Here is a 14,830-nt window from a genome sequence, read left to right on the forward strand (position 1 = left end):
CCCTGTGCTGGGACTGGAGGTGTCCTGCTGGCTGCAGCCACCCTGTCCCCAGCATGGCCAGAGGACAGAGCAGGGGACAGCAAAGCAATAGGAAGAGTTTTGATGGGTTTTCAGCTCGTGAAGCAGAAGTGACCACAAGGTGTTGGAGAAATCATTTATTGGCACAGTTGTTCCATTCAGACACACCGAAATTCGGTCTCAATGAGTAAGCAGAGGTACGGGGTTATTTTACAGTACAAGGGGAGAGCCTGCTTCACTCATGTCAGCTCTGTGGCCTTAGCTCAGCAATATACTCTGTGCTTCAAGAGAAAATAAAAAGCTCTTTTGCTATGTTAGCATCGGCATACCACACGATTCCTCTTACACAGTTATGCTTCCCCCCCCCCACACACACAGTAGAAAAAAAAAATAAGGTTTTCTTCTTCCTTGACACCTGTGGCTCAAAGAAAGCTTTAGTGGTGTGCAAATTAGCAAGATACCTGCAAGCATCTGCATGAGCTCCCTGCAGTACAGCTGGGGAACGCCCCTCATTTGCACCCAACATTCAGCATCTGCAGTCCCAAAGCACCACACCAGCTTGCAAAAAGCAGCACCTTTGCCAAGGCACGACCCAAAGCACAACCAAGCTGCCTTGGACTGAAGCAGCCTGCCCTTTCCAGCACGCTCCAGGATGCTGCAGGACATTGGATCAAAGGCTCGCGGAGCTCAGGCCAGGCCCTTCCCTAGGATCAATAACCCCAGACTACAGCAGGAAGGAAAAAAAAAAAAAAAGTTAAAAAAAAAAATAGCTGAGGAATGAGTGGTTTAAAAAGCAGGCAGAATAATGGAGCAGAGCAAGCAGTGCACAAAGGACTTGTCACAGGCAGGAGGGGCTCTATGCAGCTCCAGCCAGAACCCGCCCCACATCAGGTTCTTCAGTTTCTCGTCATTACAAAGTCCTAGCTAATCCAGCAAGGCACAGGCTCTCTTGCACACTCTGCTCCTTTCGGGTGCCAACAGCAGCAGGACCAGCCCAGCCATGGGTGCACAAGCCCTGCGTGGACACGGTCTGTGTTTCCCATCTCTGCCGCTATTCCCAGCACAAAGCTTCCCACCCTCCCAATAACACATTGGGCTGGAAGGGCTCTTGGCAACCCAAAAACCACAGCACGTGGCCCCAGCGAGCCCGCCAGCATTCCTCTGAGCAGGGAATGCCCCCTGGCTGCGACCCACCAGGAGCAGAGGGCTTGCAGACAGCAGCTCACAGCAGTACGGGACCTGCCAACCTCCAGCTGCACCGTACAACTAAAACCAGAACGAAATAAAAAGATAAAAAGCTTTAATTAAAGGAACCTCAACTATAGTCTCTTAGAGTGGGGGCTCTGCGCCCAACCCGCTATCAGTTAAAAGCGTCGGGGACTCGGGGTTATTTGTGGTGGGATCAACTCATCAGTGATGGGAGAGGACGGCTACACCCTCGTCCAGTATTGCTCCGTCCTGGGGACGCCAGCCACGATCTCGGACTCGATGCCGCAGTGGTCCTCTCCTCGGAGGATTTTGAAGAAGCCTGGAAGCACACCATGGACAAGTCACCTCCCTCTGCACCAAAGGCCTGAGGAGACCCACCATCACCAACAGCTCTGTGCTCCTCACCGTTATCTCCCCAGTCGGTGTTCCAGGAGTTGGCAGCCAACCAGTACGGGGTCCCGTTCTCCACGCCCCAGCCCAGGATCCGGATGGCGTGGCCTCCAACCTGCTCCCCTGACACGTGCTGGTACACCCCTGCAAGGCAACAAGCCATCGCATCAATGGCCTTCTGCTGCACAGCACCAATGGCTTCCAGGGGATTCTATATACAACTCCAGAGACCGGTTGAGAAAGTTTTTTTGTTGTTGTTAAGTGCACTCAAAGCCAAAGCTTAAAATGGAACAAAGGAGAGTCTGGAAGCACTGGCACAGGTTGCCCTGAGAGGTGGTGCTACCCCATCTCTGGAGGTCATCCATCCCACCCAAGGTCAGGCTGGATGGGGCTCTGAGCACTGATAGAGCTGTGGGTGTCCCTGCTCACTGCAGGGAGTGGGACAGATGGAATTTAAGGGTCCCTTCCAACTCAAACCATTCCATGATTCTACTAGAAGCACTCAGCAAGAGGCCACACAAGACAGACCCTACAGATGAGGCAGGTGAAGCCTGGGTGCTGATGCTCACCAGATTTGTACATCAGGAAGTCCTCGTAGACAATAAAGGCTCCCTCCACTGGGCCATTCTTGTAGATCTCAGCCATGATTTCCTTCTCGCTGCGAGGGACACCGTAGGATGTGATGCCTAACAAGGTAAAAGAAGTCCTACTATTAGCACAGCGCCACTGAGCCCACCAGACCTTGGGATGGCTGCACCATGACTCAGTGAGCTCATGCCAAGATGCTTTTTCCTGCTTGAAGGTTAAATTCAAACCCAGCTGCTCTGGAGACCACGACACAGCCCAGCAGGGAAAGTTGGCTGCAGCCCACTTCCGGAAGGAATGATTCAACCCAAAGTCCTGTTCCGTACCTCCTGTCCAACCTCATTTCCAGAGCAAAACAAATTATTTGGTGCTAAGACAAATCTCCAAGCAGCAGCCAGACTACCCTACATGTAGAGTATCGCTACCACCAGCAGGTAGGAAGGGAGCAGCTTCAAGGCCATCCTCTCAGGGGGCTCCGGACTTTGCCATTCAACCCAGACACATGCACCATCAGAGCAGCGAGGGGATTCACCTCCCTGCAGCTGCAGTGGGGCCACAAGGACCCACACCAGCCAACCCATCTCAATTAATACACATGAGCACATCTGAAAGGCTTATGTGTGCCCCAAGAGCCACCCATCCTGAGGACGCCTGGGAATCCAAACCAGCCACCACAGAATTGCTTCAGAAGAGGTCCAGTCCTTCAGGGAGCAGCTCTGGATCTCCTGAGCTGCATGGGAGGCCACGTCCCTTACCGTAGTGCTTGTCCTCCTTGTAGGATGGTGAGTAGCCAGGTTCGCAGTGCCGGCTGCACCTGGGGGTTTCTCCTCCCTCCCCAGTGCAGGGCGGCCGGGAGCCATTGACGTGGTGCTCGCAGGGTGGGATGGTGTAGGGCCGGCAGCCTGGCAAGGGCAGAGGTGACATGAACTGGCTGCCCCCAGCACCCCCTTCCCCAACAGCCATGTTAGAGAAGACACCTGAAGCCATGAGCAAGGGTATGACTCTTCTGACTCAGAAACCCTATGGATCAGTGGGTACAAAGCAGGAGTAGGTCATCACCAGATGAGCAACCAGGGCAAGTTTCCAGCCTGGAAGTTGCTTTTGAAAGGGGAAATCTGTCAAAAGGACTCCTGCCCTCACCCAAGGCATATTAAACTAGTCTAAAACCACCCACACCATTCACAACCTGATTCAGGCCTGCCCTGACTATGAAAGCAAAGACTTGTGGGGCTGTAGGTCTGACCACTGTGTTGCCTTCTGTGCAGGTCTCCTGCAAGTGAGCGCTGCTCAGGGACAGCTGTCCCAAATGGGGGACCATGGGGACAGCAAGAGCCAGATGGGCCCAAGGCTCAGCCCTGAAGGAGGGAGCAGCCCCTACGATGCAGACCAGCTTGTCCTCAAGGACACGATCCTACAACCGAGAGAGATGCTCCTCTTTCCTTTCACCAGTGTATGCACCAGGACTTACCCACATGAGAGTCGTAGAGACCCCCAGACACGAGGCCCCTCTCTGTCCAGTACCTCCATGCACCAGAGGGGTAACCGCCATTGCACCTGCAGAAAGAGGCAGCAGTCTGAGCTGCAGCCAGCTCAAAGCCACCCCCTTCTGAAGGAGGAGGGAGCAACTGAGCCAGTCTGGGACAACTGGAGGGAAGCGTTCTGCACATCAATCCTTTAAAGCCTCACGGCAACGAGCTAAGAGAACCCACGCCTCCAAATCCGAAAGCCGCGGTGCCTCCTTATCCTGGAGCCTCATCACCATCTCCCTGGTCACCTTCTGCCACCAGCAACCACACAGCTCAGAAACCTCACTCCCAGCCCCGCTCCCAAACACTGCAAAATGCCACAGGCAAAGGGCTAGTGCCTGAAAACCAAGGCTTTGTGGTTATCAGAAGATCATTTGGCCAGCTACCATTATGTCCTTGCCCTCTCTACATCAAGCTGCTGCTGGAGGAAGGATGTGGCCCAGAGGGACCTTCAGTCCACGCAGTCACCTTTATGTTCCCACAAACTCTAGCACCTACAAACCCCTGGCGTGGCTTCCTGTTGACTGCGAGGATTAAAAAGACAAGACGAAAGAATATCAGCACTACTGGGTTGTGTCCCTGCTCCTCCACCCACCTTCGAAGCAAACAAGTCCCGGGAACAGCTCACCCCATGCCGCACTCGAAGCCACAGCACGACAGCAAGTCCTCCGCTGACACCTCCACGCTCACCTTGGCATTGGTGTGAACACAGATTCTGTCTGAAATCGCTTCCACAGCACCAAAAGCCTGCGGGCATCCCCCAAAAAACAAGGGAAGGCCATTAGAGCTGCCCATGGGAAGAGAAACCAGGTAGATTTCCATCCCCTTCTGGGGATGAGCTGAGCGCAGCAAGCATGGGCCTGGCTGGGATGAACCCCGCCACAGGATCCCTTGTGCCTCCATTTATAGGGCTCAGGGCATTATAGGGCTCAGGGGAAAAACTCAACTGGATGCTTTTGGTCTACTGAACTCTGTACCAACACGACCCGAAGCCATCCATGTCCTTACCCAGCATGAGCCACAGGAGCCCTGGTCTCTGATCTCGCTGATGGTGGGACAGTTGGGCCACTGCTTCCGCGAGTCAAAGGTATCCGGCAAATCTATGTCTGCAGCAAAATCTACCCTGAAAGGAGAAAGAGGGAAGGCCTGTTATGGCCTCTGATGGTGACCTGGAGGAGGAGCGCTCTTGTTATTTGCCTACTGAAGGAGAATAAACACTTCTGAAGTCTTCAGGCCAGGTCAGCAGCTCCTCCAGTGCTTTGAGTTTCAAGGATTACAACTTACACAGTCACTCAAGTAGCTGGCGGGACGCACCCACACATGAAGGGTTGTAAGGAGGATCCGGGGAACTACAGGCCCGTCAGCCTGACCTCGGTGCCAGGAAAGGTTATGGAGCAGATCACCTTGAGGGAGATCACACGGCATGTGCGGGACAACTGGGGGACCAGGCCCAGCCAGCATGAGTTCATGAAAGGCAGGGCCTGCTTGACCAACTTGATCTCTTTCTATGATGGAGTGACCTGCCTGGTGGGTGAGGGAAAGGCTGCTGATGTAGTCTACCTAGACTTCAACACAGCATTTGACAGTGTCTCCCACAGCATTCTCCTGGAGAAGCTGCAGCCCGTGGCCAGAACAGATACACTCTTTGCTGGGTAAAGAGCTGGCTGGAGGGCCAGGCCCAGAGAGTAGTGGTGAACAGAGTTAAATCCAGCTGGTGACTGGTCACAAGTGGTGTTCCCCTGAAGTCAGTACTGGGGCCCATCTTGTTTAATATCTTTACTGATGACCTGGATGAGTGCACCCTCAGTAACTTTGCAGATGACACCAAGCTGGGGGGAAATGTCGATCTGCCTGGGGGTAGGAAGGCCCTACAGAGGGATCTGGACATGCTGGATCACTGGGCTGCAGCCAATGGGGTGAAGTTCAACAAGACCAAGTGCCAGGTCCCGCACTTTGGCCACAACTCCAGGCAACGCTACAGGCTTGGAGCAGAGTGACTGGAAGACTGTGCAGATAAAACGGACCTGGGGATGCTGGCTGACGCTCAGCTGAGCATGAGCCAGCAGTGTGCCCAGGTGGCCAAGAAGGCCAATGGCATCCTGGCTTGTACCAGAAATAGTGCAGTCAGCAGGAGCAGGGAAGTAATTGTCCCTCTGTACTCTGCACTGGTGAGGTCGCACCTCAAGTGCTGCATTCAGGTTTGGGCTCCTCACTACAAGGAAGACATGGAGGCCCTGGAATGTGTCCAGAGATAGGCAATGGAGCTGTGAGGGGTCTGGAGCACAAATGTTGAGGGGAACAACTGAAGGAACAGGGATGGGTCAGTCTGGAGAAGAGGAGGCTCAGAGGAGACCTCATCACTCTCTACAACGCCCGGAAAGGAGGTTGTGATGAGGTGGGGGTCGGCCTCTGCTAGCAATAGGACGAGAGGGAATGACCTCAAGTTGTGCCAGGGGAGGTCTGGGTTGGACGTTAGGAAAAATTTCTTCTCCAAAAGAGTGGTTGGGCACTGGAATGGGCTGCCCACGGAGGTGGTGGGGTCACTGTCCCTGGAGGCGTTCAAGAAATGCTCAGATGTTGTACTGAGGGACATGGTTTAGTGGGGAAATATTGGTGGTAGGTGGACAGTGGAACTGGATGATCTTGGAGGCCTTTTCCAACTTTGGTGATTCTATGATTCTACGTTCCTGCGCCTAACCCCACATAAGATACCCACCAGCAAGCTGCAGGTGAACCCCACTCACAGCCTGCAGGGAAAGACGTCCCCCACCCCCTGCAGACATGCCAGGAGCACCCACACCAGCTCCTGCAAGGCTCCCCTCACCCTCTCCCAGCACACACCTTTCAGGGAGCTTGGGACCACCCAGGAAGGTGCCACAGAGCTTCTTCACGTAGCTCATGTCAGCGTTGTGGAAGTTGTGCCCTGCCTGGGAAGAGACACAGCCTTGAAGCAGCCACCACGGTGAGACTCTCAGATCACATCTACCGAGTCCCACTGAGTTTGTCCCTCAGTTTGCCCCCAAACCGTCCCCAGCGCTCACCTTCCAGGTGGTGTTGAGCTTGTTTATGTGATTGACCAGGTCGCTGGAAAGGGGTGGGTAGTAAGGAACGCTGCGGGCACTGGCGAAGGCCACCAGGACACACAGGATGGACACGGACGGCCACATCTTGGCTGCAGAACGGCACGCTGCACCTGCAGCCAGATTTGGGTATCGTTGGAAGATGTCTCCACGTGGGCTCTGGCCAACAGAGCACCATGTGGGAGGAGAGGTCAGGAAGGACACAGGAGCACGCTAATAACTCCCTTCCTGCTGCTCAGAAGCGATCAGACATGGCAACCCTGCAGGATTAGCAGCAGCAGGAAAGTCCCTTTTGAAGCAGATCCAAGGGATTGAACTTGGAGGGTATTAGAAGCTGCCCTTTGCTTCCACAAAACCAAAGGGTAAGGGCTAGGAGAAGGAAACACGTGATCAAACTGCAGGCCTGCAGTCCCGTGAACTCACTAGAATATCCCCCAGTTGGAAAGGACCCACGGGGCCCATTGAGTCCAACCCTTGACCCCACACAGCACCCCCCAAACCCAACCCTATGGCTGAGAGCAGTGTCCCAGTGCTGCCCGAGCCCTGGCAGCTCAGGGCTGTGCCCACTGCCCCGCTCTTCCCTCTTGCAAGCCCAGGCTTAAGCCCTACTGGCCCAACAGGCCAAAGCAGCCCCATAGCTGCAAGCAAGGGATGGACACACACACACAGCCCCATGCAGGCTGCCTCCACCCACTCACAGCCAAGTTTGGCCCTTCCAGAGAAGCAAGCCCAGCAGGAATGTCCTACTTTCCACCAGCAACAAGCCCAAAGGCTGCGGCCAACTGTATGAAGGAGCTTCTTTGCTTTATTTTATTTTTCCCCACAACCCGCAGCCTTTCAATGCTTTCAGGAGGCCTGCATGCAGCAGCGCATGGGTCCTCCCACCCCAAATATCACTTCCACAAAGGCGTTCCCTACGCATTTGCTCACGTAGAGGTTTCTCCCAGAGCAGGGACCCGATGCCACAGGATGGGTCCCCGAGGCCTCCCAAACCTCTCCGGGATGGTTGCAACACCCAAAATGGTGATCAAAACACAGGTGGGCAAGGCGTGTATTTATCTGTCAGTGCCTGGATAGCGATGGAGCAGAACAGCATTTCTGCACCCGCAGGAGCCCCATGCAACAGCAGCAGAGAGGGGTCAAACCCCTCCAACCCCCCAGGATGTGCCCGGTGCCTCCACTTCGCCCCACCTCAGCTGAGTGCAGCACCTGACCAGAGCCTCCCCCACCACTGGCACACGGACAACTTCACTCCAGGGATAAAAATACCCCCCCTTCTGCCCTTCCAGCAGCCAAGCGTGGATTTCCTGGAGCAGAGCACAGAAGGGAGGCCCCTGCGAGGCCGGCAGCCACCTGATCCCCGTCTGTTTGCAGCGGGCTGCTCGCGAATGTGACAGCACGGCTGCTTGCTGCGTGACGGACAGCCCACACGGGCTGCACACCCGAGCTGCAGCCAAACAGAAAGGAGACACCGCTCCTCGCCAGGCGCTTTCCCCTCTGAGCAGCGCTTGCATTTCATGCAGGGCAGCTTGCTTGCTTACACCCCAAAACGTGGCTGGCGGCCAGAAGCAGCCACATCTCCCCACCGCAACCTCCTGAACCACTGCGGCCCCTCCCCAGCTTGCAGTGGGCTGTGCTTGAGGGGATGCGGGGGGGTTGGTGCTCTCAGCTGGATGACGCCGAGCACCCCGTGACTCGGTGCGGGGCTGGGGTGCAGACGGAAGGGGAAAGCCTTGCTCTCATGTGATTCCTCCCTCCCCGCCCCCATGGATTTAGCAAGAGCCCCGTGCAGCACATCTATCTATAGAAGAGCCCAGGATGAATTTCCGCCCTGGCGAAGTCACGTGCGGCTCCGCCACCATCTCTCTGTCCCCGCAGATAAGGCTGAACACAACAGTTCCCCGGCAGCGTTATCACGCACCGCGGTCTCCCCTGCAGTGCCCGTCCCTCCCATCAGAGCCTGTGCAGCCATTTCGGATGCTGCAAACCAGCACCAATACCAAACCGGCATCACAGCTGCCGTGCCTGCAGGAATCTGCTCTTCCTTCTGCACCAGCAACTCCACATCTCCCCCCATTGCACCTCCATCTTCGCCCATAGGGTTGGTGTCCCCCACTGGGCAGCCACCCGACCTGGCACTGTCCCCAAGCAGAGCAGCTCCAGATGCACAGGCATTCTGCTCCTGCTCAGCTCTCGCAGGCTCGATCAGCAGCACAGGCCACAAGACTTGTTTACCAAGCAACACAGAAAGGTGAAGCCCTCAATTCAAGCAGCAGCTGGATTTGGTTTTGGAAAGGGTGCCTATCACCAAACCTCCTTGTTCCTTTCCTATGTGGATGGAGGAATCCATTGCTGCAAGAGCCACCAAAGGCTCAAAACCCAGCGTGGCCACTAAGGGCCCTTGGCAAAGGTGGACTTCAAGTCCCCTGCCCCTCGCTTTGGGATCTACCGTGTCCAGGAATGGCAAGGAAGATGAAGCTAACCTCCCACCTGACCCCACGCAGAACTCGAAGAATTCAGCCATCTGGATGCTTGAAAAGAGGAAATGTGGGCTCAGAGCATACAGCCCGATAGCTCGCTCTCCTGAGCAGCTGCAGCAGTGAAATCTGCCTGCAAGGAGGAAGCATTGCCCCTCTCCATCCCTGCTGAAGCCAGAGGTTCCCTGGCCCGCTTTCCAGGGACAGAGCTACGAACGCACAGACCAGAGATGTGCGTGCAGCTTCCTCCCGCTGCAGCTTTCTCCGCAGCAGCAGATGCTGAGCAAACCTTCCCACTGCAAACCCCACCGCAGAGGGTCTTCTCCACCTCACCCCAGCTCGGCAAGAGCCCAATTTCCCCGCGCTCCCTGCAAGGGCAGAAAAGAAACCACACCAAAACAAGCAGAGAGCAGCTCACATGACCCACTCTCGGGGCTGGGAGATAAGTCAGAGCCATGAAGCACCCTCAGGGGCCCGGAGCCCTCCAGGCATGCAGGGAGGCACCCGCACGCCCATCCCAAAGCGTCGGTGGAAGATAACAGCTAACCCATCACCAACCCCTCCAGGGCACCCAAGTCATGTGTCCTCCTCCAGCAGCAGGAGCCCTTGGCCCCAGATGAGCTTTGTCCTTTGTTCTGGCTCCAGTGTTTGCATGTGACTGAGCCACAAGAAAGGCAGCGTGCAAGCAGTGAGCCAGCCCAGCTGGCCGCCCGGCTTGGCTTGGTGGCCAGGGGCATGCACCAAACCCACAGCCTGCTGACTGCATTACAGCTACGACTGCACGATGGGGAATGTTCAGCAGGCCTCTCCTCTCTACACCCATTCCTTCCCAGAAAAGCCCAACTGTTAGCACGCATCTGGCAAAAGAAGAGAGAAAGTCACAGTGTTTGGAGCAGGCTCTGAGCACCCTGATCGAGCAGTAGGTGTTCATTGCACCAGGCGGCCTTTAAAGGTCCCCTCCAACTCAGACGACCCTATGACGCAATGCTCATCCGCGTTCTTCCGCAAAGAACTGCTCCCAAATGCACCCACACTGATTTTTTCCTCTTCCCCTTCCTACAGCCAGCACGGCAGAGCGCTGCCCAGGCTCCTCACTCTGCCCCTCCTCACCCCAACCCCCACCACCACCCCCCTAAACCCACCAGCCCGGAACCAGAGGGCGATGCCGCAGCGCTGTGCCGCATCAGGGCGAGCATCCTGGGGGGGGGTTGGGATGAGCACCCACGGCACGGCCGCCAACACCGTCCCCTCGGTGTCAGCTGGTCTCCTTTCAGCCAGCGCTCGGGAAACAAGGTTTCCTCTCCCTCCATTAGGAAAACAAGGCTTCCTCCTCCCTCCCCTCCCCTCCCCTCCCCTCCCCGTTGCGGGGTTCCGCTGCTTGTTTTTGAGGCGCGCCGAGGATTCACGCTATTACCTTTGCACCAAAGCCCACCCGCTGATTCAGCCCAAACCGAAAGCACCAAACGCAGCTGGAAACGGAAGGAGATGAGAGCGCTGCCCCCGCGTCCCGAGCGATGGATGGGGTGAACCCACCCCCGTCTCCCCACCGACCCCCATCGCGCAGCCCCGCTCCCTACCTGCCCCGCCGCACCGCTCCGCACCGCGCCCGGCCCCACTGCGGCTGCGGACAGAGGAGAAGGGGAGGGGAGGAAAATAGAAGGGGAGGGCTCGGGCAGCGGCACGGCAGGGCCCGCCCCGGCGTGATAGCGTCTGCTCGCTGCCCGCCTCCTGCCCTCCCCCGGTCTGCCCGCAGAGCTCCGCTTCCCTGCATCCATGCCGTGGCAGCCGTCCATCTCCCGGCTGCAGCCTGCCTGCATCCCTCCGCGACAGTCACACAGTCACAGGGGTTGGAAGGGACCTCAAGAGACCATCGAGTCCAACCCCTGCTAAAGCAGTTCCCTACAATAGGTCGCACAGGTTGGCGTCCAGATGGGTCTTGAATATCTCCATGGAAGGAGACTGCACCACCTCTCTGGGCAGCCTGTGCCAATGCTCCGTCACCTTTACCATCAAGAAGTTCTGCATGTTAGTACAGAATTTCCTATGTTCAAGTTTTAGGCCATTGCTCCTTGTCCTCTTGCAGCACCGAGAAGAGCCTGGCCTCATCCATTTGCTTCCCACCTCCCTTTATTTACAAACACTGATCAGATCCCCTCTCAGTCTTCTTTTCCCCAGGCTGAACAGACCCAGGTTACTCAGCCTTTCCTCATACAGGAGATGCTCCAGGCCCTTCATCATCTTGGTGGCCCTCCACTGGACTCCTTCTAGGAGATCCCTGTCTTCTATGAAGTGAGGAGCCCAGAACTGGACACAGTAGTCTGAATGTGGCCTCACCAGGGCAGAGTAGAGGGGGAGGATCACCTCCCTTGACCTGCTGGCCACGTTCCTTTTAATGCACCCCAGGATCCCATTGGCCTTCTTGGCCACCAGGGCACACTGCTGGTTCGTGGCCAACCTGTTGAGCACCTCAAAGAATCACAGAACCATAGAACCATTCAGGTTGGAAAAGACCTCTAAGATCCCAAGTCCAACCCCATCCCACCCCCACCATGCCCACTGCCCACGTCCCTCAGTGCCACATCTCCACATTCCTTGAACCCCTCCAGGGCTGGTGACCCCACCACTTCCCTGGGCAGCCTGTGCCACTGCATCGCTGCTCTTTGTAAGAAGAAATGTTTCCCAATATCCAAGCCGACCCTTCCCTTGCGCAACTTGAGGCGCGGCACAAATGGTGTTTTAGAGATGCTGACCCACAACTTACAGGGAAGAGAGGAAAAACGAACTCTTTGGATGGAAGGAAGACAAGAATGGGAGCACCCCAGCCACGCTGAGCTACGCCGTGCAAAGGTCGGGCTCCAAGCAGTTCTCCTGCCCGTGATTTTGGTCAACAAGATGTCAGACGGCACGGATGGCTGCAAAGCCAAACAAGAAGGGGCTCAGAGAAGGGTTCCTGTGTGAGTCAGCTTCTCAGCTGGGTTGGGCACGTTGCAAGGGACGTGTTTGCTTTTGGATTACGGTTTTCATTCCCAAAGCGTAGAGAAGAGCGTAGAGAAAAGCACAGCGAAGGGCTTTACTCTTTGCTCGTTAAAGATTATATCAAAGGGCAGTTACTGATCCAAAGGCCTTTGCCCACAGGGTATCAAGGCATAAAATGTACCAGCACATAATGGCAGCAGGAAAACCTACGTGTATATATACCCACAAACTTTAGAGAAAATAGATACCAAACCCTTCCATAGGGGTTGTATGTAAAACCCTTCCCAAATTGAACTAGTAGATGGGAAATAGGGGAATAAATGTGGCCGGTCTTTCTCTAAAGAGAAGCTTTAGCAATCTGAGGGTCTGGAATGGGATGTGAAACCAGCTGTTAGGATGATGTGTGGCGTTCACAGTTCTTGCAAAAACTGACCAAAAATGTCAAACAGGGGACAAAAAAAAAAAGAAGTCAAGGAGCACAGTAAAAATGCGATGACACAATGACACAGTGCTAAATGGAATCGATCTGTTTTTGCATTTCTTCCATTTCAAATACTTATTGCTCAGGACCAAGGTATGGAATGCAGCTTCTTCTAAGCAAAAACCTTGGCCTGGCTTGGGATAGGAGCTCACTGTGCTTCTCCCTGAACCCAAAGCCTGTGCTGCAGGTTCCTTCTGGACGTGTGCCCCCACATTTTACCTAATTCACCCTAATTGGCAGCTTGTAAGCACTACGATTTGACTGCCAAAACAGCACTGTGGTACATTCTCTTGAAGATCTTTTCATGTTCTCACCCTCACCTCATTCATTCACATTGCCCTCCTTGGCTTTGTGGCAGTGCAGCCCTCCTGGTCCATCCCCCCATCCTGCCCTGCGTGTCTTTGCAGCAGCAGTAGAACATCTCCCACGAGGCGTGGGGTAAAGATGGGGATCGTGATGGTTCTTATCAAACCCACGTAAATAACCGGCCCAGAGCAACTGGTGGGCAGGATTCTGTAAGGATTCTGCCTGAGAAATGATTGCTGGGAGAGCACTGATGAAATTCTCCCCTCCACAAAGGGGCTGGGACATCCCGAACTCAAATCCTCATTCCTGAAGCACGTGGCTTTAAGAAACTAGCCCAAATGTGCCAGCTGTCAGCTAATTCTGCTGGACTTCTGCTTGCCAGAAGCAGCTGGGGGCTGTTAACAGTAACCCCCCTCGAAACCCCTTCTGTTTTACAGCTCCCTGCGAGGCTGAAGGTCCCTTCTGGCGTTATTTATCACATGGGACCCGTGCAACAGCATCCTCCCCCTTGTTCCCAGCAGATCCTTGCAGACAGGGAACTCCGGTTGTGCAAGCCCTGGTGACTCAGTGCGCTCACGAGGAAGAGAGTGACTTTGCTGGGACGTGACTCAGGAATGGGTGACATAAGCAAAAAACTTTGTTGCTGTGCCTGGGAGGCACTGAGTCCGGATCTGGGTGAATTCACAATTGGGTGAGCAGAGAGATGGAGAGAGCAGGATTGTACACGGTATGAGAAGTTAAAAGCAGGAATGTTGTTTGTTCCTTGGAAATGTATGTCCTGCTATGGGCAGAGGGGAGGATGAAGGGGAAACCACTCAGGGCCTCTATTCTCAGCATATTCCAGCTGCTGCTAGAACTTTGCTTTGGGAAAAGGAGGTACAAGTTAATCCTTGGCTCGAAGGCAAGGCAAAATCCTTGTCAAAATTAAGCATGAATAGCATTTTCCATATTTTGTAACAAAAGGTTTGTCTTGGTTCCCTTGCTTCATCACCTCGCTCTGAAGTCCATCTCCCTTTGACTTCAACAAACAATTGACCATACTATGTCTATAATGTGCTCAAGTGAGTGCCAAACTTCTCTCATCCAAAGGTCTTTCTGCATGCCTGGCATATAAAGGAGGATGAGTAAAATTTGCCCTACATCAGCTTTAGGGCATCTGGGTGGGAACTGCCCTCCTCAATCATTAAATTTTGCTGGGCATCTTGGCCAGCTCTCCCAGCCCCAGGATGGTTCTCACCTCCATGACTTTGGGTGATTCTTGAATCCATGGGAAATGTTTCCATCTGTTCTGGAGGGGCTCCTGCCCCAGCTTTTTGGGTTGGGCTAACCCTGAGCTTTCTTTCCCCGTGCAGGGCTGGTTGAGGTTTTAGCAGCTGGTATCCCAGGCAGACCACGATGTCCCTTTGGGGAAACACCATGGGTACCTTTCCCCTGTGCTTTCCATCACAGTACCACAGAATCATTCAGGTTGGAAAAGATTTCTAAGACCATCCAGTCCAAGCCCAGCCCACCCCACCGTGCCCACTGCCCACGTCCCTCAGTGCCACGTCCCCACGGTTCTTGAACACCCCCAGGGATGGTGATCCCACCACCTCCCTGGGCAGCCCATTCCAGTGCCCAACCACTCTTTTGGAGAAGTTTTTCCTACTCTTCAACCTGATCCACTTTACTAAAAGGGTTCAGATCTTTCAGGGCCGACACTCTGGCTTCATTTCCCTTTGGGTACCTGCCAGCCTTTGGTCTTGTTCCTATCATACCCCAAATTCCAGAAAATTCAGGAGG

General features: G+C 54.9%; 1 protein-coding gene across 1 annotated transcript; it reads right to left on the reverse strand.

The window, feature by feature from the left end:
* Positions 141-10,990, reverse strand: CTSB (cathepsin B). The gene is made up of 10 exons (XM_021390207.1): positions 10,863-10,990; positions 6,770-6,921; positions 6,570-6,655; positions 4,737-4,851; positions 4,357-4,475; positions 3,671-3,756; positions 2,958-3,104; positions 2,187-2,303; positions 1,633-1,761; positions 141-1,546 (listed from the first exon to the last, which is right to left on the reverse strand). Exons 2-10 carry the CDS (start codon positions 6,893-6,895, stop codon positions 1,449-1,451), a joined length of 1,023 nt encoding a protein of 340 aa, XP_021245882.1. The 5' UTR covers positions 6,896-6,921; positions 10,863-10,990; the 3' UTR covers positions 141-1,448.

This window comes from Numida meleagris, chromosome 3 (assembly GCF_002078875.1).
Source record: "Numida meleagris isolate 19003 breed g44 Domestic line chromosome 3, NumMel1.0, whole genome shotgun sequence".
Classification (NCBI taxonomy): domain Eukaryota; kingdom Metazoa; phylum Chordata; class Aves; order Galliformes; family Numididae; genus Numida; species Numida meleagris.

What these genes read in the sequence shown, in the direction of transcription:
- CTSB (XM_021390207.1), bottom strand. Translation starts at nt 6,895, where the DNA reads ATGTGGCCGTCCGTGTCCATCCTGTGTGTCCTGGTGGCCTTCGCCAGT. An exon ending in TCTCTACGACTCTCATGTGG is followed by an intron (nt 3,105 to 3,670) that starts GTAAGTCCTGGT and finishes TGCCCTTGCCAG; the next exon opens with GCTGCCGGCCCTACACCATC. An exon ending in CTTCCTGATGTACAAATCTG is followed by an intron (nt 1,762 to 2,186) that starts GTGAGCATCAGC and finishes GTTGCCTTGCAG; the next exon opens with GGGTGTACCAGCACGTGTCA.